Source organism: Diprion similis, chromosome 12, assembly GCF_021155765.1.
Source record: "Diprion similis isolate iyDipSimi1 chromosome 12, iyDipSimi1.1, whole genome shotgun sequence".
Lineage (NCBI taxonomy): Eukaryota > Metazoa > Arthropoda > Insecta > Hymenoptera > Diprionidae > Diprion > Diprion similis.
This window is the reverse complement of record NC_060116.1, coordinates 16,971,735-16,994,141: the sequence shown is the minus strand read 5'-3', so window position 1 is coordinate 16,994,141 and position 22,407 is coordinate 16,971,735. Positions and strand designations below refer to the sequence as shown.

General features: G+C 37.2%; 1 protein-coding gene across 3 annotated transcripts; it reads right to left on the bottom strand.

Moving 5' to 3' along the window:
- Window positions 1-696: 696 nt before the first annotated feature.
- Window positions 697-21,365, bottom strand: LOC124413567 (beta-TrCP). Of its 3 annotated transcripts, none has more exons than XM_046894253.1 (9): window positions 21,142-21,365; window positions 5,669-5,903; window positions 5,355-5,541; window positions 4,743-5,199; window positions 4,132-4,505; window positions 3,906-3,984; window positions 3,537-3,723; window positions 3,399-3,446; window positions 697-3,142 (listed from the first exon to the last, which is right to left on the bottom strand). In XM_046894253.1, the coding sequence occupies exons 1-8, from the start codon at window positions 21,193-21,195 to the stop codon at window positions 3,436-3,438; spliced, it is 1,584 nt and encodes a 527-aa protein (XP_046750209.1). In that variant the 5' UTR covers window positions 21,196-21,365; the 3' UTR covers window positions 697-3,142; window positions 3,399-3,435. The 3 variants fall into 3 exon arrangements, with proteins under 3 accessions (XP_046750209.1, XP_046750210.1, XP_046750211.1); XM_046894254.1 differs by having other exon boundaries at window positions 3,537-3,720; XM_046894255.1 differs by lacking the exon at window positions 21,142-21,365 and adding an exon at window positions 8,206-8,225.
- Window positions 21,366-22,407: the final 1,042 nt, after the last annotated feature.

The window sequence follows — 22,407 nt, the reverse complement described above, 5'->3', positions numbered from 1 at the left end:
AATCATTATACTTGAATCTGATGAAAAAAGAAATTATTTCATATTTGTTTTTATACAGGATAAATGAAAGACGTGATAAATTAAATTTCGCATTCAGGGAAAACATTATGAAACCTAAGTACAAAACAAAAAAAATATTGTAAAAATACTTTCTGACTTTCTATAGAGTGTAAAACAAACTAGTATATGATTCTATCGTATAATCACTGCTTCGAAATCTCGTGAGGTATCTAAATTAATCATTGCCAGTCTGCATAATTCATTAGTCATGAATTCCGAACCCTGAAAAGTTGATCTAAAAATGTTTTAATGATACATTTTTCTTTACTTTTAATGATTCATCAGTTGTTTTCGCATGACTTGAAAAAGTTATCAAAAAGTGACGAATATATTTATTTATGCACGTCTGAGTGTATGTATTTCTATGAATAATAGAATACAGAACACAAGACGAGAGAAAGCGATACAATCAAATTTTATAAATGTTTGATATCTTAGTAATCTTCTCTGACATCAGCGTTAAAGCGACAATGCTTTATTATTTAAAATTTTAACTTGAGTATTCTAAAAACCCGATAGCTGGACATATTGAAAAAACTCTGTATCACGTGTGTGAAGTGATTCTGTTTTATTTTGCTTCCATCAGAAGACTGGTCGTGTAAAACGTGCAATTTAAGCTCCAGAAATTTTGTAGTCCTACAGAGCTGTCCTATACTATTAGGATTTTTTTCTAATAAAAATAACAGAGATATTCATAACTGTTCGTAATGAGTTTTTTTTCTTTTTCTTCTTTCTGTAAACCATTGCTCAGATTATTTACTATTCTCGGCAATTTTACTAAATGTTTTTAATTTGTACAATAATTTATTTAATTTTCATTTCACATCTTCTTTCGGCAAAAGCATGAGACACAATTTCCTAATTATGTTTGTTATACAGGCATAATGCAATGAAAAAATTCATTGAACAGCAAGCAAAAAATATTCTACTTTTACCGACAGTATCGATATAATCAGACGTTTCAAATTTGTTAACATCTGTGCATCAAGTATTCCGTATTTGTTCGTAATTTGTTAGTATTTTTGCCCATGAATAATCTATCGGTGAGAGTAGAAAAAGAGATAATTTTAGACTTGGTATCTTGGTTGTGAGCGATGCGGACTTTAACGTTAAATTTTTCATCGGTAACAAAGTTGCCTCAACACTCATATGTATGATTGTACGTACGATAGAATCGTACGATATAACGATAGAATTTGAAAAGAAATCAATTTCATTAGGATGGTTTTAACAGGTATCGTTATAATTTATTTATTGTTTTTTAGAACAATTTGCGATTCGTCGAATTGATTACTGATCTGTAGAATTGGAAATCTTTCATACAAAATTGTTTCAAATCGTCGATATTATGAACTTCATTATGTTACACTGATTAACTGGATAGGACATTGTATTTAAATGTATTAGGATACTTTTTAATAACTATAATATGTATGTGTAAAAATTTCTGTCATCAATATTGTTTACTGCAGATATAATCTAGAATCATTTCACAAGAGGAATGTGTATCAACCATCTTTGAATCATTTTCAAAAACGAAGCTTCGACTTTATTTGATGATTAACATCATTTTCAGTATTTCATTTTTATTTTTGGCAATTATTTTCATGTTATTTTATTGCTTGAAAAAAAAAAAAAAAAAATTAGTTTTCAGGTATCCGGTAAAGGTTGTACGGCGAACACAAAATAGCAACTTGGTACGACGTAGAGTCAATTTTCATTATATCAATAATAATGTAATAAGTTTTTGATATGTGATAACGCAAAAAAAAAATTTCATACTAGGAAAGAAAATTGTCATTAATTATCATTATATACACTTGGATCGTTGTAACTATTACATAATTGCCTTTGATACACAAATTAATTAGATACTAAGAATTAGAGACTGACACCTGTTTTGATGGTTTTTCTTTCTTTCTTTTTTCCTTCAAAAAAAACTATCAACCGACACTTATCCATTGGTCGGACAGCAGTGCCGAGAGTTAGGGACACATTGCCGTCAATCCAATATGCCAATGAATATATTGTATTCTATATATTCGTATATTATATTATCAAATGACGTAGAATAAAATCACACAAAGATGGTTGGATCATTTTCCATTGTAGGGAAACCTTAAATATAACTGGCTTTGTGATGTGGCAATGGCTATAAGGTAATAGTTTCTTTTGTTCTCATCTTTTTTTATAATCCAGTTAATTTCGAATGAGATCGATAGGGGTGTCAGTGTCGGTACCTATTTTGCTAAATAAATAGCAAATACAGTTTAGCTAATCGCAAAAGACACTAAAATAGGTATATAATAAACTACAATAATAATTCTTTCACAAATCAAATTCCATGCACACCGAATAAGTACTCTGATCAAACGATATTCTGTGATTTCCTCACCTATAAATTAATTACATAAAAAAAATTTTAATTTATTATAATACATCTATTTTTTTCTTTTTTTTTTAATATTTTTTATTTTTTTATTTTTAATTTTTTTTTTTCTGCCTATTAGGTATATCCAGCTTCCCTAAAAACGTTCCAACTTTGTCGCGTATTTCAAGTCTTTTCTTACTTCTTCGCCGTTCTCTTCTCCTTCTTCTCTGCCTCCTCGTTCTCCTGCTTCATCATCTTCTTCTTTTTCATTAATAGGAAAATGGTCATCTTCTATCGTGACATAGAGTGTAGAAGAATTCCAGGTATTCGCCGAAACCAGACAATATTCATGTACATCCATGGGATGTATAAACGTTAATTATAATACCTTAATCGTATCGTCTCCTAGTACATATTCTACTACAGTGTGCGGAGCACGTATAAATGAATTCATAGCATAGCAGTCGGTACCATCATTACTATACGTTAGTTATTTTTTTTTTTTTTGTTTTCATTTTATCCCCGTTTCTCTCTTCACGTTATATATAGAATTTCTTTGCTTTTCACGGCAAATAATAAACACAAAAGTCATTAGCGCTGAGTCTTTTGGAGAATTCTTGTCTGTTTAGGCTCTGGTCATATTTAACACTGGTTCTTCATTCTCTGCACGTACTATTGTGAACACATTAAATTCACTCACTAACCACGTGTCTGAAACAAAGTTGAGTAATTTAATCATAATATCAAAATCACTTGAACGTTCATCAGCACTGGAAAGATGTGAGCGAATAATGAACGTATACAGATAATTTATAATAAAGTATTATAATTTGTACAAAACGAACGGAAAAAAGTTGCACTGTAAAAAGATGAGAGGCAATCAACCTTCAATGAAAAAAAAAAATTCGTAATGCAATGTTCTCAAATTTCTTTTTATACATATTAAGTTACTTAATTTTTTACTCACAGTCATATCACAATAAAGGAATCTGCTTGTAGATGCGTCACTGAAATGCTGAAACATGACAGAAAAACGATATTGTTGTTAAAAAGTGAATAGCAGAAAAAAAAAATGATAATAACCGAAAATGTGATGAAAACTTACGTGAGGGAGATCTGGTGGTTCGTGATTGATTAACCATTAACGTATTTATCGATGTGTTGCCATTGGCCGGTGTCCCTTCCGGAGGGTTGAAGTTAAGGAAGTCCCAAATGAGGATAGTATCGTCATGAGATGACGAAACAATCTGGAACTCGTCAAACTGAAGGCGGAAAACGCGTCCGGTGTGCTCCTGGCGCAATAAAAAAACATGTGCCTACTATAATCACTGCATCATTGTACAAAAATAAAAGGGTAATCAGATTTGTCACTCGAGTTACAGATATTAAACAGCGTTGCATTTTGAGAATATTAATCAAAAAACGACATTTTTATGGCCTTGTGACAGATATAAAATTTTGAAAAGTATCTTACCACCAAAGTACGCAAGCAGAGGGTGCTCGCCGGTGTTCGGGGGTCGAGAGCTGAGACGAGATCCCAGACTTTGATTTTTCTGTTGAAATTATAAGTAAGCAATTACTTTGGCCATTCAAGAAACACTGGACTGGCAGGAATATCTTATTAGATTTGACAGAATTTCGTAAGAAATTACAGGGTTTAATATAAATGTAAAAAATATAAAAAAGCAAAGTCGATTTACCCGTCATAAGCCCCACTGACGATCCGTTTACTGTCGAACCTGATACATCGCACCAGCTCCTCATGACCCTCGAGAACACGCAAACACGCACCACACTCAATGTCCCATAGTCTAATAGTGTTATCGCTGCTACCACTGACTACTAGGCGATCCTTATATTGCAAACACGCTATACCACGCTTGTGTCCAATTAATGTTCGCACAAACTCACATGTGGACGAGTTCCACACTTTAATAGTTCTATCGCCACTCGCCGACACTATGTACTTCTCGTCAAAATCTACAACATTCACGGCTGCTCTGTGACCCACTAACACGCGGCGCAATGTTATTTCCGTTTGCGAAGTCATGTCCCACACTGCGATTGATCGGTCCTGAAAAACAAACAATGTACAGGTCAAACTATTGGAACTTCTCTCTTGAATGCTCGACAGGAAAGAATCACAGTATTACGAATTCTGTTTTTCCCTCTTTTCTTGCTAATAAAGGTGACACAAAAGTAATTGGATAATGTAAAAATTCTCTAGCGTTTGATGCATTATGTTAACTAAAGCATAACAAGTTTTAATGCTTCCAGATCAGACAGCCGATTAAGCTAATTTTTTACGCACCTTCGAACATGTAACCATCATTCCATTGTTGAACCGTAAGTGTAGAACGGCTTCGCAGTGATGAATAAGTGTGTTGAGCATTTCCCCTGTATTAGCATCCCATACTCTAACAGTGCTATCCGACGATCCAGATATAATAGCTTTGTCGTCATACTGGAGGCAAAGAACCGATCCGGTGTGTCCTGTGAGAACCTTCATGCACTGCAGTGTGTTCCGGTCCCATATTTTTATCGTGTTATCTCTCAAGCCTGATACTATTTTCTGTTCGTCGTACTGCAGGCAATAGACACCCTTCGAATTTTCACTGCGACAATTTATTCTCTGCAGATTGTGCCTACCCATCCGCCAATTGTTTTCTATACTGTCTATATCCTTGATTATTTTCGGAAATAGAGTTCTGTAGAACGCATGATTCGGATGACTCACACCCGGTCTTGGCTTGAATAAATACTGAATCCTAAAAATGAAAAGAACAAAAATTATCAGATAGATTCTCATAATTTATTTCTTTGTCCATCGTCAAGATGATAATGTTACTTTATATTCGTTCATCGCCGACAATCGAAGTCCCAATTTTTCAAGTATCAATGATTTGTTAAAATAATAACTGACCAGCCTCTCCTTTCCGCCAGGCCTCTCCACAGTGAGTCGGTCCTAACTTTTCGTTCGATCAGCTTCTTCCACAGCATCCCTTCGCTTATTACTCTGTACCATTCCTTGCAGACCATTTCGGCGGCGCACAAAGAGTCTGCATCCAAATACGAGAGAATGCTCTCCGCTACATGGTCCAAGCCTTTTTCTACAAATAAAAAGAAAAATGTGAAATTTTATTTGTTGATGGTGAAAGAATAACCAGTTTCATGGAACGATAAAAATTACTCCTGCAATCCTAGTTTTCTCTCAATCAACATATTATTGCTACTCACTCGGTAGAAGGGATATGAAGTCTCTCTGTAGCATCGGCTTTAGGTAAGCATTTATGTGGCCGTGCTGATAGTGGCACATTCTTGCTAGCAGCTGCTCGACGAAATGCACTTGCTCCGGTTCGCTCCATCTTTCAAATAATTTCATACAAGTTTCTCGCTCCTGGCTATACTGCGCAGAAACACCAGTCGGCGGTTCTTTCTTGCGTGCTGGATCGTAGAGTATCGTCATTGGAAACTGGAAATGGAAGAAAATAGAAGAAATAAATAAATTATCACCGAAGGATTGTTACATTAGCTCAGAGTAAATAATCACAAAGGTTCGTCGAGAGTCGTCAGCAGCTGATCGCTGACTAGCTTGTGTAAATTTGTAATCGGTGATGGCGAGGTAGGGATGGGGAGAGGTGTTTCGGCTGAAATAAACGGAGTGTCATGCCTAGGGGCGGGGCGTAGCCTCCAGGCTTTTAAAAGTCTGATTCTTCTTTTCCCCCACGTGACGCAGACGTCGCCGCGCGATTTAAAATACAATCAATTGAGCCGAAGCGACGAATGCGATTTCCTCGTCACCCGGCATTCCGGGTATAATGTATTTTAGCTCGAGAGTTATATATTCAACTTCTCCAACAATTTCGAGATTGACTCTTAATCAACTTTCGTCGTCATCGTACAACGCGGTTATCCCCCCTCCTTTTCCGTTTAATCGATCGAATTCATTTCCTTCAGGGAATATTCGTTACACGCAAGTGAAAAAAAAAATCAACAAGAGAAAGAGAGATATTGATATTGATATTACATATTTATGCTTGAGTCAGACTTTGGGGAAAATAGCGATATGCAATTTGACAATAAATACAATATTAAGCAGCCACACGAAGACGAATGACATTAAATAAAGTAAAAATTAAATATTAAAAAAACATTAAATTTCTGGCTTCACAAATCATTCTTAATCCTGAGAGAGAGAAAGAAAGAGAGAGAGAGAGAGAGCAAGGTAAATATTACGCGTATTTACCTACTATACATGTATCGTGTGATTCTACCGCGTTGTCTGTTATGATGATCCATCCAAGTAACAGCAGAACTGAACATTCGGCGTCTCAGTTCTTTTACGTGAATATTCACATACAGATTACACGTGTAGATATATCAACGCGACGTGAGACTCAGGTGACTCATTGACGACCCGCTGTTGCTGCCAGCAGCATAGAACGGAACAACTTTAATAAGCGTGTAATATGCGACCAAGAAACGGGACTCAGAGAAACGGGAAAAGGGAAATTTCTAAGGACGAAACGAAACGCGTCACTGTCTTGCAGTAGTCGGTGCATGCAGCGCGTTGATTGATTACATTCTGATAGCGATAGGAAGTAGTTTTGAAAATTTCATTATTACGCTTCAGATTTGATAACTGCGATGGACCTACTCGACGTTCTCGTGACAAATGAAATACATAGAACAAAATAAATTGGCCACGCTGCGTGGCATAGTAATAATTGCTTTTTCTCTTTACCATCCCGAATTGGTTCCTATGGTATACATATAATGTATAAACAACAACCTACAGCAGTTGGGAAACCTTCCATTGTGAAGGTTTCCTCATCTACAGACGGAAGGCGGAGTCGCATGAAGGTCCCTGACCTCAAAAGTTGCGACCACAATTCACATCGTTGAGAGACGATCCGTCCTGCCCTCACTGTCTCTCTCTTCCTCTCTCTCTCTCTCTCTCTCTCTCTCTCTCTCTAATTCCTAATAATGACTGCTACATGCATAACGATACATGTTCCGAGGAGAATCGTCCGCAGACATTGTCAATTCAGAAACGTCCGAATCATCGGAATATTTTCTCGAGAGTATTTAACCGACGTTAACGTAACGAAACATCATGGAATAAATCGTTATTCAATTTTAGAATGACTTTCAACGAGTTGGCTTTTCAAAATACAAGAATTTTTTCTTTGTTACGATATTCGTAATACCTGAATTTCCAGACAATCCTATAAGTAACGATTTTCCTAAACACGCATCGTTAAAGTAACGTTACTAATTTCAGCCTCATCAAGATTAACGGTTTAACTAGCGCTTTGCAATTGTATACAAGGTCTATTCCTTGCATATGTATAGCAGTTATCTATCCGACGGTCAAAAATCTTTCAATTTCCACTCTCGCATAACGGTCAATCACGGTGCAAATGTCTCACTGTACAAACAGTTGCAGCAGCACTATTATCCCCTCAGCATGAAAAGATTGTAATTTCAGGATTATCAATAATTTGATACTACAATAACTGTATGTCTGTTATATCATTACCATAAAACCAACAGAGTCAAGCAATTAAGGTACAATTTAAAAACTGTGTATTATATAATATAATACGTGAATAAAAATCACTTCTACACATATTTATGCGATAGTTTGTATACAGCCAAAGAATAATCGTTGAATATATTCTTGACGCATATAAATAAAACTTGTCTCGAATAATATTTGAAAGTCAGGGTATAAAATTTGCATCATAAGGCACATCATCATACATACATACGTCTATGACAGGTATCAACCGCACCGTGTAGAAGTTCACATGTGAAACTTGTCGCTGTCGCCCTCCTTAGCGATTACTAACTACCAGCACCACACGAGCAGTTCTGCAGCTCACAACCGCGAGCAGCGTCTGATTAACCGTTATAAGTATATGTGTGTACGTATGTACAAAGGTAGGTAAGGTACGTACATCGAGTCGGGGAATTGCTGCACTTGGAGCAATTAGCTATGTGTCTATAAGGTGTGTACTTAGGGGACGTGCGGCAAAGAAAGATAATTTTTCACTACTACGGGTTGCAGCTGCAAACAACAGAGAAAAAAAGTCGGGAAACACTTTGCGACTGCACACGTGTCGTTTGTATATACATATACATATACATGTATACATGTATGTATGTACGTATGTATATAATTATATATATATAGAGAGAAAGATAAGCACGCGTGCGATGTGAGCAAGTGATTGAGGCTGGTAGATTGCAACAAAGACTGACGATGAGAGATCGGTCCGCGCAACGATCCTGAACTTATCGCGGAGCTCCTTCCACCTCTTTGCCTAACGGTATTCCGAACCCGCGTCTCTCCGGCTTTCATTCGCGCTTTTCTGCCGCTTGCGTCTCAACTTTAGCGATTTTATCGGCGCAGCGACGAGCAGCTGCGATCGGAAATAAAGAAACGTTGCAAAAATGGGAAACTTGAGTATTCTTCTCGTGGGAAAAAGGGAAGACGTAACGCGGGCGGATCATTCTTCGGGTTATTTATTTATTTATTTATTTATTTATTTATTTAACCAGAGTAAAGATTACACAAGTAAACTTGCGGAAGTAAACAAAGTTACCTGGTTAAAAAATAATGCTGAATAAGATTAGTATAAATTAGAATATTACGTAATGTATAATATATTCAAAGTGCGATTCAAGATGCGTGCGATACGACTCCGTTTTTTTTTTCACTCCCGGATTTTCCTGTTTTAGATAATACACCGAAACATGTGCTTATATATACCTATAATTTATGAGACCTAAAATAATGACGAAAAAAGAACAGGCTAATTCAGTTCCCGAAATTCATGTTTAATTCCAATTATGGACTAATTTACATACAGAATAACATTGATTTAAAGTTTATCAGTCGAATGAAATTTAAACAAATGTTGTAATATACGTTGTTCGCTTGTCTGTTCCTTACACATGTAAAAATTTTTTCATCTTCTAGTTAGTCAGTGCAGCAGAGAAGATGCCGTTATGCTTACGTTCGAACGAACGAGGCAAGTATAGTAATTCGCACTACGGTTGTAACAAGAAAATTAGGTCACTAATTTTCGTGGAATAGTAAACAAAATCTTTCTCGTATGTTTTTGTCGCGTTCAAACAAGGTCAGCGTTATAATATTAATAATAATAACAACAATAAGAATATAATAATCATATGTTTTATGGTATTTCAGAATATGGTGATCAATTTTTGATTTATTCCTTCGAGTCCAGTATGTACAATGACAAATCGTAGTCTGTTCCGAACAGATGCTTAATCATATTCTTTTCTGTCATTTTTCAGAATCTTTACAAGAGAGCTGTGCCACACAAGTTTTCCACGATGCGATCGTCGTCTTCTCATCGCGCAGGAATCTAGGAATTTAAGCCTCGGGATCAAGAGATAAAATGAACGATGCGATACGGAGATTCAAACTCGAGCCCAAGGTATCTAGAACCGTACATTTTAAACAATATCTTATATGCAAACTCGTATTTTTTGATTCATTGTCAGCAGCAAAGTGAGCGTGGGCTAAACTGCGAACGATGGTAAACTCAAACACTCCTCGTCTTATATAATATACAAAATTGGGCAACGTCTTTTTTCTTTCTATCTTTAATTCTTGTCTCTTTTTTATTCTAAAATTCTCTTTTACTTTTACTTCACTCGCGAGTGTCAATCAACGGTCGGTTTGAGGAGACGATAAAACTAGTTTAGAATAGATAAACAATCACGAAATAAGACCTTAAACCGGCTATTTCCGCTGTATCACAGCTAAGTATACCTCTACGTAGGAATTTTAGTACACGACTACGTCCAATCGAGGCGATTTCACAGGTTTTAAAATAGATCAATGCTAAAACGTTGGATTGTTTGTTTTCGTATGAAAAAATAAATACAAAAATACACCATGCCATGCGTACAGCTATACACACACACACACACACACACACACTCGTTCCGTTTTTATTCCCTGCGTACATACACGGCTTCGTTCGGAGTTATAATCGTGACTCCTTCGATCCAAAGTTTGAAGCTTCATTCATATCACGGATCGTTTTTTCAACTCAGTTTAAAAGAAATTTATGTTTGTTCAGAAAAAAAATAAACTGCGTATAACTGCATGTCCTAATTACTAAAACAATTTATTGACCGTTTAATGGCCAGTCCGAAGCAGAATCATCCTTCAAAGAACTCTTACTCTGTTCGTATTTTCTTCACAGACGAAGTTACATATACATTTACCCATGCAAATACCGCATTCATCTACACGTGCAGAAATTAACCCTTCAAACTATCCGATTGTATATATATACACACGATACGTGGATACGTTATACGTCGAGAGTTCGCGAGACACTTCTCTTCCCTCTGAGTCACGTAGTAAAATGAGAAAATTGCTGAGTATAAGTCACCAGTCGCAACTGCACAGTAAGCTCTGAAACTGCTTTAGTATCAGATATAGCGTACATAAGTATACGAAATTAAAGAGCAAATCGAGTGGCACTTGGTGTATTATTTTTACTCTGTCCTACTACTGTCGTTACGTTGTAATATAAATGACCGACAATCAATTGAAAATTAAGCCGTCGAATGATATATGGATATAAACGGACTTGACAATGAGTTCAATCGCTTCTTTCTTGTCTTATTATAGTGTGATAGATCAGAATTCTCAACACGGAATGTCGCACAAATGCAGACATACAAAATCCTAAAACAGCAAAAGCTTGATATTTCGATAAACAATACTTGCGAAAGAATGCGTTGACAAACAACCAAATGCTCAAGTGAATAAATAACAAAAATTAAGAACGAGATGAATCATATTAGCACTCTTAATAAATTACAACCTTAAAATAAACTATCGCGATTCTGGCACCGCTGTTGTATCCGGTTTGTTGATTACATTCGTGGCAGTTGACGACACTTTACAAGCTCATTATGCGTGTACGTCACGCACGTATACGTGCAGATTAGAGAACACAGGCCGCCGAAAATGAGAATAAATAAATTCTTCAAAGAATTATTACATACATATATATCTTAAGGGGCAGTTAAATTGGTGAAATTGACTCATGTTCTTTCCCCATTCGTTCTTTTTATTCAATTTTTTCCACTCCATTTACGGTGCAGCGGTTAAGTAAGTCCACGTTGATATTTCGTGCACCTACCGCAGATATTGCAGATGCAAAGATGTAACCAGTACTGCACCGACGATCGATCAGCGATCGATAATATGCTGCTACCATATGTTTGCATGTATTATAGTATAAGTATGGGGAAAGTAGAATGGAATGAGGACAAGGAATAATCCTGCGGCACATGTTCATTTGCCTGTCTCGGCAAAAGCTCGAACATGGATGTAAGTACAATGATACAATTAAATATTAATACAAAAGAAAGATTAACTGATAGGAAGTCAAATATAAAATAGAAGAAAAAATGATGAAAAGAAATATAAAGTTTGATAATAATAATATATGTAGTAAAAACAGTAGATATCTGATGAAATCCAAAGCTAAAACTGTCGCCACAATGTTTTTTTATTCACGGGCGAATCGCTTATCTTCTTTTTCCTTTCCTACTAGCAGCCCATTGCGACTTAGTTGGCGAATATTTTCAAATGATTCTAGTGGCAAAAGTATGTATTAAACATAGGCATATACTATCGCGGATTTTTTTGTAAAGCGCATTGAGACCTTAGAAACTGTTGAACAGAACTTTCCTCTATCGTTAGCATGACTCGTTACGATAACGTTACTAGCTGGAAAGAGATTAGAGTTTAGTCTACGTCCACATAAGTCTGTCATTCCGTTCCGACCTGGCTTACAAACTTATCGTTATATCTCGAAAACTATTGATCTCGTCGTAACGAAATATCGATTGAAACATGGCCAACCGTTGTAACCAAATAATCAAAATCTGTTCGGTAGTTCTGGAGTTATACTCGACATACGGACAGACAGAGACGTAGAGTCTCTTATATGTGTAGGTATGTTGCGAAGAAGAGAAGAAGAGAAGAAGAGAGGAGACGAGACGATGTATGCGAGGAAGAAGAGGATGGAGGGAGGGTCGAGGACCCTGGGAGATTTGTCAGGGCGGTCACCGATCACCCGGCTAATCGATGCAGACTCCGCAGAGTCTGCAGTCCTGCAATTCTTCCGGTCCGACGCAACGCAACGCAACGCAAAGCAACGTAACGCAACGCGCTGCGCAATGCGTACGGGATGCGGCGCGGCGTCGCGACGCTTTTCTCGTGGGTCGTGTACCTTATACCTCTATGTATGTACGTTGTAGTTAGTATGAGAGACGTGTATGTATATATACACTATTTATATATACAGTAGATAGATATAGCTGTGTGTATTTACTTATATGACCCGCGCGTGTCGTCGTCCATCTCCTCTTGGATTGCACGTCGTCGGAAAATTCACCTCGTATATGTGCTCGTCGATGCTTGTTTATTATTTGCGTGATCGGTATAATGTACGGTGTCATGAGATTGTGATTAGAGAAAATTTAACACTCCAAGCGATTTCGGATCTTCCGGTTTTACTTATCGATTTGGCAAACTGTATTTTTGCGTGTTTAGTAAATTTTTTTTAACAAAATCCGTGAAATTTATCGTCGCGCTTGCGTCGTTAGTTGGAATATCATAGTTCGGAGAGCCGATTAAAAACTGTAAATAAAACGGTTTTCTGCTGCACAGTATAACGTGCCGTGACATCGAGGGGATACTATAGCCGCCAGTCCTTACCGACTGCGTATGCCTTCGATTTATGCTATTATTAGAAGGCATTTTACGCGAAAATATACTTTTGTTTTTTTTATTTAGAACTGCATGAAGAATACGGCTGTTATTCCTTTTGCATTCTTGATCCCTGGACTTTGATATTTAGAGATATGATCTGATTGTAAGTCGACATCGAGTATTGCATCTCCTTGAAGTTCGTTATTGTAGTGTATTTTTATTAATTTTACTAACTTCTCTAAATAACCATACAAACGCGACCATAAACCCTATCATTTGGCAAAGGTTGAAGAGATTTCTTTACTCGTGAGAAGCAGGCGGAGAAAGTGTGAAATATCGACAAAACAGTAAAGTTCAACACGTTCTTGATACTTCCTTAATTAACACATTCGCAAATGTAACTCGAGATTACGTGAAAGATTAAGAAGAACGAGAGTATAAAATGAATTTCAGTTGCAAGTTGATTCAACTACGTAACTGAATAAGTGTTCACATTTTCAAACTTTGTCCTGAGTTCTCTCGTGGAGTTGCTATTTATACCTACATAAAATAACAACTTTGATCCCGCAAAAAACACCCTCTAGTTGAGTTGGTTGTTCGAAGACCGTACTCGATACTTCTACCGATCTTAGGAGCCTTTATCCTCGTAGTATTACTTCACGATTCTATTAGTACACTGCAGATAGCGGTACGTAAGGTACTAGAGTCAGGTAATACTTCGCCTTTCACTTATTATTGCAGCTGATTATTATACTTGTTATATACCGAGAAGAACCGTCGCGTTTCGTTTTTCGGATACATATATACGTATATATATATATCTATATATATCTTTACCGGATTCAACTCAACTCGTTATACTGTACAAAACTGTTCAATATTCAATCTCAATGTTGCCTGATTCTAGTTGCGATGGAATGGAATTGTACAGTCATGTATTTGCGAAGAACATCAAGGACAGCTGTTGTAAATGAGGGAAAAAAAAAAAAAATATATATCGAACTGAATAAAAAAAATTTCCCGTTACATTTCTCGCAATAAAATCGTCGCCGATAACTTGACACACCTCTATGTAACAATTTTGGCTCTCGATTTGAACGGAATCGGAAACGCATAGTAACAACACGTCCTTGCCAGCACCCGGCAACGAAGGAGCTAGTCGTGAGGTTCAACAACTGCACGACCCCCAGGATATTCTAGTTAACCGCCCCCCCCCCCCCCCCCCAAACCTCCTTCTCTTCCACCATCTCGAGGTGAGGTCTATGCGCGAGAAGAAACCCATCATGCGGCGCCGAAGTTACCTGTAACGTCGTCGTTGACCAGATACTTTGGTTACAGGTGTGACTTCGTTATACACGGTTGAAAAATTCCGATTGCAGCATCGACGATGATCGATCTGCGATGGTTATATTACGTGCCGATATTCCTAACGCACCGTGCTGTTTCGAAATGCGTACCGATATGGAGTATAATTTTTTTTTTTCTTTTTTTTCTTTTTTTAAAGTAGTAAAATAGAAGAAGAAAAAGAGAAAAGAAAAGGAAAATCAACAACGGAGGTGAAACTCTTTTCTACAAGAACCATTACACAATAATACGCGATATTCTGTAGTAATTAACTGCTCGCGGTTTCGTAACTGCAATCTAGTAATTATTTTCTGCACAAATGTTTGCCGAGTGGAAAATTTTCTTAATCTTATGTCATTATGTGTAATTATATGTATGTAGTTATTTCTTTTCGAAATACCGAAACGAGGGATTAATGAGAAAATTAACATATTTTTGACATTATACTTGCATCACGAGAATATCGCTATCTATTGTATACACCGTGTCTTCATTTCTGTTGCAAAGTTTCCACAGTAGTACATAAGAACTGTCGCACTGTACCTGCAGACTGTATAAACGAAGAAGAAGAAGAAGAAGACGAAGACGAAGACGAAGAAAAGATCGAATGAACCCGCGTGTCGAACGGACAACAGAGGAAGGTTTTTTGTTCTTTCTTTTGCTCTCTCGATTACAAAGCGCCCCGTTCGACGTTCTCCGCCGAGGTATATAGGAACAAAAACAAACTGACTCCATAGGTTTTTCTTATTGGTTCATTCGCTCGCTCGCTCGCGCGTCACCTGAGCAATTAAACCGCCGAATTCTTTAGGGGGGAACGAACGGATATCGTCGTCAGGCCGTGACTTCGACGTTGATCTGACTTTTTTTTTTTTTTTTTTTTTCTAAATTATTATTATCGGTTTTTTATAATATGCAACAAATCGAAAAGTTATTGAAATATCACTTGCAACATCGAGGACATATTGTTATTGTTATTTAATTATAATTATATCGAGAACATCGATCGTTGTAATCTATTCGATTGGCAAAAACGGGGCGATGGACTCGCTTACACAATGACTATAATAATAATCAAGTTATACCGGTGATTGAGTTCCGTGAAAGGAAAAAATCGATGACAAGCAAACACTGACCGAGCGACCGATACTTACAGCTAAAATTGTGTGTGAATGCATCATACGAGTGTGTCTCAATCAATGACGAAAAGAGTTCAGAGAGACCCGAGCTTCGATACATATATGCAGGGTCAAGCTTCTTTACACGCGTTGTTCAACCTCGCATACTTCACCGGAAATCGGAAGTAACTAAACTCGTGACATGGACTGGACGAGTTCAAGGCTTCCTCTGTCCTCGTGCATTTATATACAATTTTGTACACAATCATTACTTTCGATGCCTCGTGTCCCTGAAGCGAACAACTCGTAACCATGAAAGGACGAGTTCATAATACCCAAGGAACTCAGTGTATGGAGAGTGTAGAAAAAAAATTTACCGCAGGACCTTCACCAATCAAAGTTGTACACGTATGGTAAAAAGAAGAAGGGAAAAAGAACCGCCAGGATGAATAGGTGAGCAGTCAGCACCTTACGTGTCCTTCGCTTGACCATCTCTGGGCTTAATAATGCGTCGCTTTCGGGTGTACGCGATTCAATCGCAACCTTGAGATTCGCCAAAAGTTTCTATGCTATTAATGAGCAACAAAGTGATCGTATTTCCAAGTGAGACGAATTCTCAATATCATTATACTATATGTATACACACTTTCGTACGTGGTTTGGTCTCTGTTTCGTTACTTCGATTTTTTGTCGTATTTAGCTTAGTCATTCTCTTATATTTCTTTCCAGTGATTATTATTTCGTAAGTATGGATCATATTTGTGAATGCCAGATCAAAACTGAGCCTGGATTGAGAAAATCGAGTTTTGAGCTGCGGATGACCAACAATATGAAATCGACTCTCTCTCATTTCCTGGAACGAAACTACTAATCGGCTATATATACTTATCCGTGGTTACTGCAAATGCTGCTACATAACGATTACATTGAATTTCTCGCTGCAGTAGGAGTCGTCGATATAATTTTAACCTTTCCTATTGCCTATTTTTACTGTATCCTTTGTTTTGCAATTTTCTATCGTTCAACCCCCGCCCCGTTAGAAGCTTGTCAAGGTCTGCGGAAAATTTTCAATTCAAATAAGATACATGTTAAAAAAGGCGCGTAATTAAGCAACAGGGTAAACGATACAAACTGTAACCCGCCAACGCAAAGATCTTATTCTGGCCCGTGGAACAAATTTCGTGTCACTGGTCGTCTAATGTGACGAAGAATTAATTACACGTTGCACAAATTACTCCCGCGTGGCGTAATATACATACATATTATTTGAACACCGGCTTTGGAAGATAGGATGGAAATTAATGAATTAATTAATCAAGTAATCAAGTAATTGCACCTTCATCACCTTGATACGCATACTATACATGAGACTCATCCTAAGGTGAGAGTAATTACGCAGGTTGGAGCAACCAGGGTAATATCTTTCTGAAATCAATCGTTTTGAACTTGATTGAAACATACTTGCATCCATTTGTGATTCGATAAAAAAAATTGTAAATATAAATGGACCGCGAATGAAACCAAAATCTAAAACTCTACGACGATTTTACCTCTTCTTCAATCACACCGAAAATTAGTAGCGTTACTGCAACGATTCCTGCTTATGAAAACCAGTGATTTCGCGATTTTGGAATTGTTTAACATACTTGTATTTCGAAATCTTAGTTCCTTAAAAATCATTGTAAAAATAAGAAAACAGTAATATTTCCACAATGTTTCGTTACGAAGATAACGTAACGAACTTCAGTCTCGCTTTTTCCCTTCTCATTGTGAGACTGTCATTGTTACATCACATAATACATTGATATAGGGTACTTACGCCGCCCCTGTGTACGCATATCATGCACACCTACTTGCAAGGGAGGGCCATGGCACGGCATGACGTACATTACATCGACAAACAGTGGGACTGACTGACTGCCGAGAGGGTGGCTCGGCTGGGGTCGGGGTGCAGGGGGTGCGGACTAAAACATTGATTATGTAGTAACCCGCTCTCGGGGGCTGTGGCCACGCTTTGCAGGAGAAAGGAAGAAGGAGGGGGTGGGTTCGATCAACAGCAGCAGCCTGGGGGGGGGGGGGGGGGGGGGGGGGGATTTTCGCCCCGGTTGCGTATTCACCTTTGACCCTCTTCTCGTGAGCAAGACCGGCGCGACGGCAGCGAAACTAAAGGAGACGAAGAACCTCTTTCTTCTTCTTCTTTTTCTTCTTCTTCTCCTTTGTTTCGAGACGCGGATGGGAAAGGAGAGAAAGCGATTGCGCTCACAGGTGGAAGACGTGCAAACTGTAGACTATAAGGGTGACGCGTCGAGGCGAGCGTAATACATTGTCTTTATACGTGAATTTAATGTATAGATATGTATGGATATACGCTTATGGATATGCCAATGCAGGAACTAAGTGATGCCCAGTTTCACGTTATGCGGAGGCCCTGCGCCCTTTGACCCGTGAGCTTTCTCGTCGCCGTTCACCTCCCCCATTGAACGCGAAATTTGCACATTTTGTTGTTGGAGGTACGAGGTATTCAGAAATGCGACACATTCTCACGGAATGATACTTTGTCACTTGATAAAGTTTGCGTCGGTTTGCGAGGAAAAATAATTGCTCGGATTTTCTGATGAACGTGTTTCTTTGTTTCCGAAATTGCAGAGAAGGTTTACTGTTACTGCACTGAAATATAATAGAACTGGAACGCGCGCCGAACACTCTCTTGCATTAGACGGATCGCACAGAGAGAGATAGCTTGATGGTAGTGTGGTATTCTTGTCCTTTTCTTAGCGAATCGCGCATGCGCATATCAAGTATCGTACAGCATCACCAAAAAGTTAAGTCATGCGACGTATGTCTTGTTACTTTTATGCCAAGTCAATTATATCCAAGGTATCAAGGTTTGCGAATACAGGAATTTTGGAAACAATGCGTGAGGCAATGGTACACGCGTGTTGCGTTCGCGGATATCACGATGTGTGGCATGCATCCGATTTGTAACAAAATATTTTTTCTGTAAGTATACATTAATTATTCTTTCGGCGAAATGTATCCTAACCTAACATTTCGGTACTGATACAATCTTGACAATTCATTTGTAATGTTTTTTTCATGTTCAGTTTTCTATTTAAAGATGAAAATCGATTAAGTAGATGGATAAAATTTATACTAATGAATAGTCAAGTAACAAATAATACTCATATTTGCAATGATCACTTCAGTGATGTATCGTTTATGTACTGAGGTGGTAAACGGTATCTAACAAGGATTGCTGAACCCACAATTTTTGCAGATAGGATCTTGAAACACGTACGTAAATTTTACGACAAAATATTTCAACTTCGGTAATGATTCAAAATTCATTTTCAATTGTAGAGCACTCTAAGATACGAGGTTGTAATAAATTCTGGGAGTAAACTGCCTGAACAAACAGTGTCCTCCAAACCCCTTCCCGATAGTCAGAGAATGGATGAAAATATTGATCATGTTCTCAAAGATGTGAGTTAAGTTGCAAGATTAACAGAGTCTATCATGATGACGATAATGAATGAATTTTTGTTTCAAAAAAGAAATATTTTTATTAAATATGTTCTCACAACTATTCTTCCATTTTTATTTTTATACATTTTCGTATCAGCTTTCATTCCTTCCGCTATCGCACAATAATTCGAACCATATGTATATTTTACTCATCCCTCTTGTATTTTTGAGCAGCTGACAAATATTTTCTCATCTTTTTTTTTAGATCTTTACAGCACAAGTGAAAAGCAATTGCTTGTGATTGCATTATCATAATGTGTCGACGGTATTAATGATAACGGAAGATTATTTGATTTAACAAATATGAATAAATAACTGACATTGTATAAATAATGTCATCAGTTATTCAATTTTCTGTTCCACATAATTCTAATATCTAGATTCACAAATTTGTACATATTGTGGAATTCAAAGTGCTAGTGCAGTGTATTATTATCTGAAATAAATTGCCTTGTCATATCATCCAACTGTCTAAGATAACAGGGTCCCACTTTGAACGAATGAATAAATTATAATTGTAACAATATTCAAAAAAGTAAATGGAAATTTCAAAAATTTATTGCATTCTCTAACACATTTCTCATTGATTTTTTCGTGCGAATAATATAAGATGGGAAATGAAAGTAAAACTGATTTTTACTAATGAGAAATATACATGCATATATATTGTGTGATTTGAGTGATTGATGCCTGTATTCGTCAACGTTTCAACCACCGTAATAAAATTACTGTCCGTTAAACTGTTGGTTAATACACATACACAACCCACAATAACATTGTAAAACGAAAGATTTTAACGAGCTGTTGAATATTAATTATGTACGCCAGCTAGATGTTTAAAGGAAGTTCATGGATCCAGACATGATTAAATAATTCTTCCTCAGTCACTGCATTCCGTGAATTTGACCACTTATTGTTGAATTAACATATTGGACGGGACTGTACTGACAGGGACAGGGATACTACCAGCCACCGCTCAGAGATCGGCACGCGTTCCTGTTCTATTATATTTCAGTGGTTTACTGCCGATTAACTTCATTCTCTATTTAGTAAGCATCGACAAACTTGGTTGATTCTTTGTTTTTTGCTTACATTTGAATCAGAAATATTCTATCTATATTAATGATTTAGGATTTAACATTGAGAGAAAAATGTTAAAATCAAATAGTCGTTCCATCGGGAGTAGTTGAGAATGAATTGTGGATGAAAATATTCATCCTATAAGGAAAGTGTTATAAAAGGCGTATTATACACGTTATATTAACAACTAATTAATTATCTTCGATAGCAGGTAATAATTTGTACCAGTCGTCGAAAGAATAGATTAATTGTTATCATTTCCATATTCTTCCATACAACATGAAATGTAAATGTTTTTTTTTTTTTTTGTGTTACATGATTAACCAATTTTGCTTCACGGAAAAACGCCAAACCGTGATATTTCGCAAAATAAAGTTTGTAAATTTAAGAATTGCTATCTCAAACATTATTTTGAGTAAATTTTCATTGACGGGAAGAAAAACAAAATATGCATGAAGGAATGTTCTTTTCCTTGTACTTCGATCGGTTTGTTTTGTATTTTTAACGAGTCCACTCCGTTTGGACAAGTACTGATATTGGTGTATTCGTCCTATGCGGGGATAGAAAGGACCGTGTGTGTGCGCGCGCGTATTCGTATTGTATACACGATAAACTGAGGTAAGTTGACGATGATGCATCCTGATAAATCTAATCGACGTCTCATAACCTCCGGAACCGATTATTTGGTAGGACGAGCGATTAACGGGCGGGGAAAAATAGTAAGGTTAAATATAGCGAAACGACGTATGAAACGGTGCGAAAATAGTGAGGGGGAGGCAGGTTTCGTTTTCCTATTCCCTCCGCTGTTAAGAAACATAAGATGGCCGTTTGTTTCGGGAGGAAAATACGGGTCGGTTGATACGCACCTGACTATACGTGTTCGGGTCCTCGATTACTTTGTCCGTTTCCATGTTAATCATTATCTGTTCACACTGTATCCTCGATAAACAAATTACCTATAACTCGCGATTTAACATTGAACGGATTTAATACGGCTGTGCGAACGTTAAACACCCACTCGACAACACTCTTGGGCTACTCGCAGCCGCGGACGACGCTGCTCGGGTGTTCGCCATGCACAGGAAGTCGATGTACGGAATTTTACCAACATAACAAATCGTAAATAACTATGCACCGCATCGCTGCTACGTGGACTCGGACCCCTCTGTTGGCTGCAGCGCTATAGTCCTTGGTTATTTACCAAACGGCTAATACCGATTGTCCACGTCTAATCATAGATGGCGAGTCAAGCTTGTTTTACATTCTGGCAGTCTCGCAGTGTTTGTGAGTGGCCGCTAAAGAAGCTACCGGATTGAAAATACAGTTTTTTTACAGCGTCGGGAGCACTTACCTCCCGAGTACTTGTCATGAAAATTTGCGAAGGGGTGACCGTCTTTAAATTCTTTTGTTAACGGTTGTATACATACATGTCTGTTCCAGCGTTGCCAACCATAAAGAATGTTTTTTAGGTCCAAAGAAATTAGAGTCCGTTTTAAGAATAAAAAAAATTTGTTGTCTCTTTAAAAATATTGTCGTTTCGGTCGGAATCCGGGGAAGATCTGAAGATCTTTGATGAAATTTCAATACTGATAGCAAAATCTGTAAGTATGGCCTGTGAAATCGAAACAACAGACTCTATTAGACAACGGAAAATATGCACTAATTAGATATAACGTCTGCAATTTTTAAACGAACTTAATTGACAACTTGGTGATCCTGAATATTCAAAATAAAAATCTAAAAAATAAGGAAAGGTTTCTAATATCTTTATACTTATACAATTCAGATTTTAGGATACAAATCAAAATGAAATATATTATATATTCCTGTATTTATTATTGCGGAGCCATCTAAATAAGATATGTAAAGAATTGTTTTGATGCCATTTAAAGAAATATTCATCTGATAGGTTCGCAACGCTGATTTATTGACGGTCGCATTACCTATAAAATTATCTTAGATTCAGGAAAGAGAATATTTAGCGATTTTTTGTTCTCATTTTAAATTTATTTTCACGCATATTCTGATCGGTCGAAAGTCGTCATGAATTGCAAGTTCATGCCTGACATCGTGTGTTACGCAAATTCTTTTGTAATAATCCGTTTCCGAAAAGCCGGAATGAAACCCCACGC

What these genes read in the sequence shown, in the direction of transcription:
- LOC124413567 (XM_046894253.1), bottom strand. Translation starts at nt 21,195, where the DNA reads ATGATTAACATGGAAACGGACAAAGTAATCGAGGACCCGAACACGTAT. An exon ending in GTCAGTGGGGCTTATGACGG is followed by an intron (nt 3,985 to 4,131) that starts GTAAATCGACTT and finishes TAATTTCAACAG; the next exon opens with AAAAATCAAAGTCTGGGATC. An exon ending in TCTGCTTGCGTACTTTGGTG is followed by an intron (nt 3,724 to 3,905) that starts GTAAGATACTTT and finishes TTATTGCGCCAG; the next exon opens with GAGCACACCGGACGCGTTTT.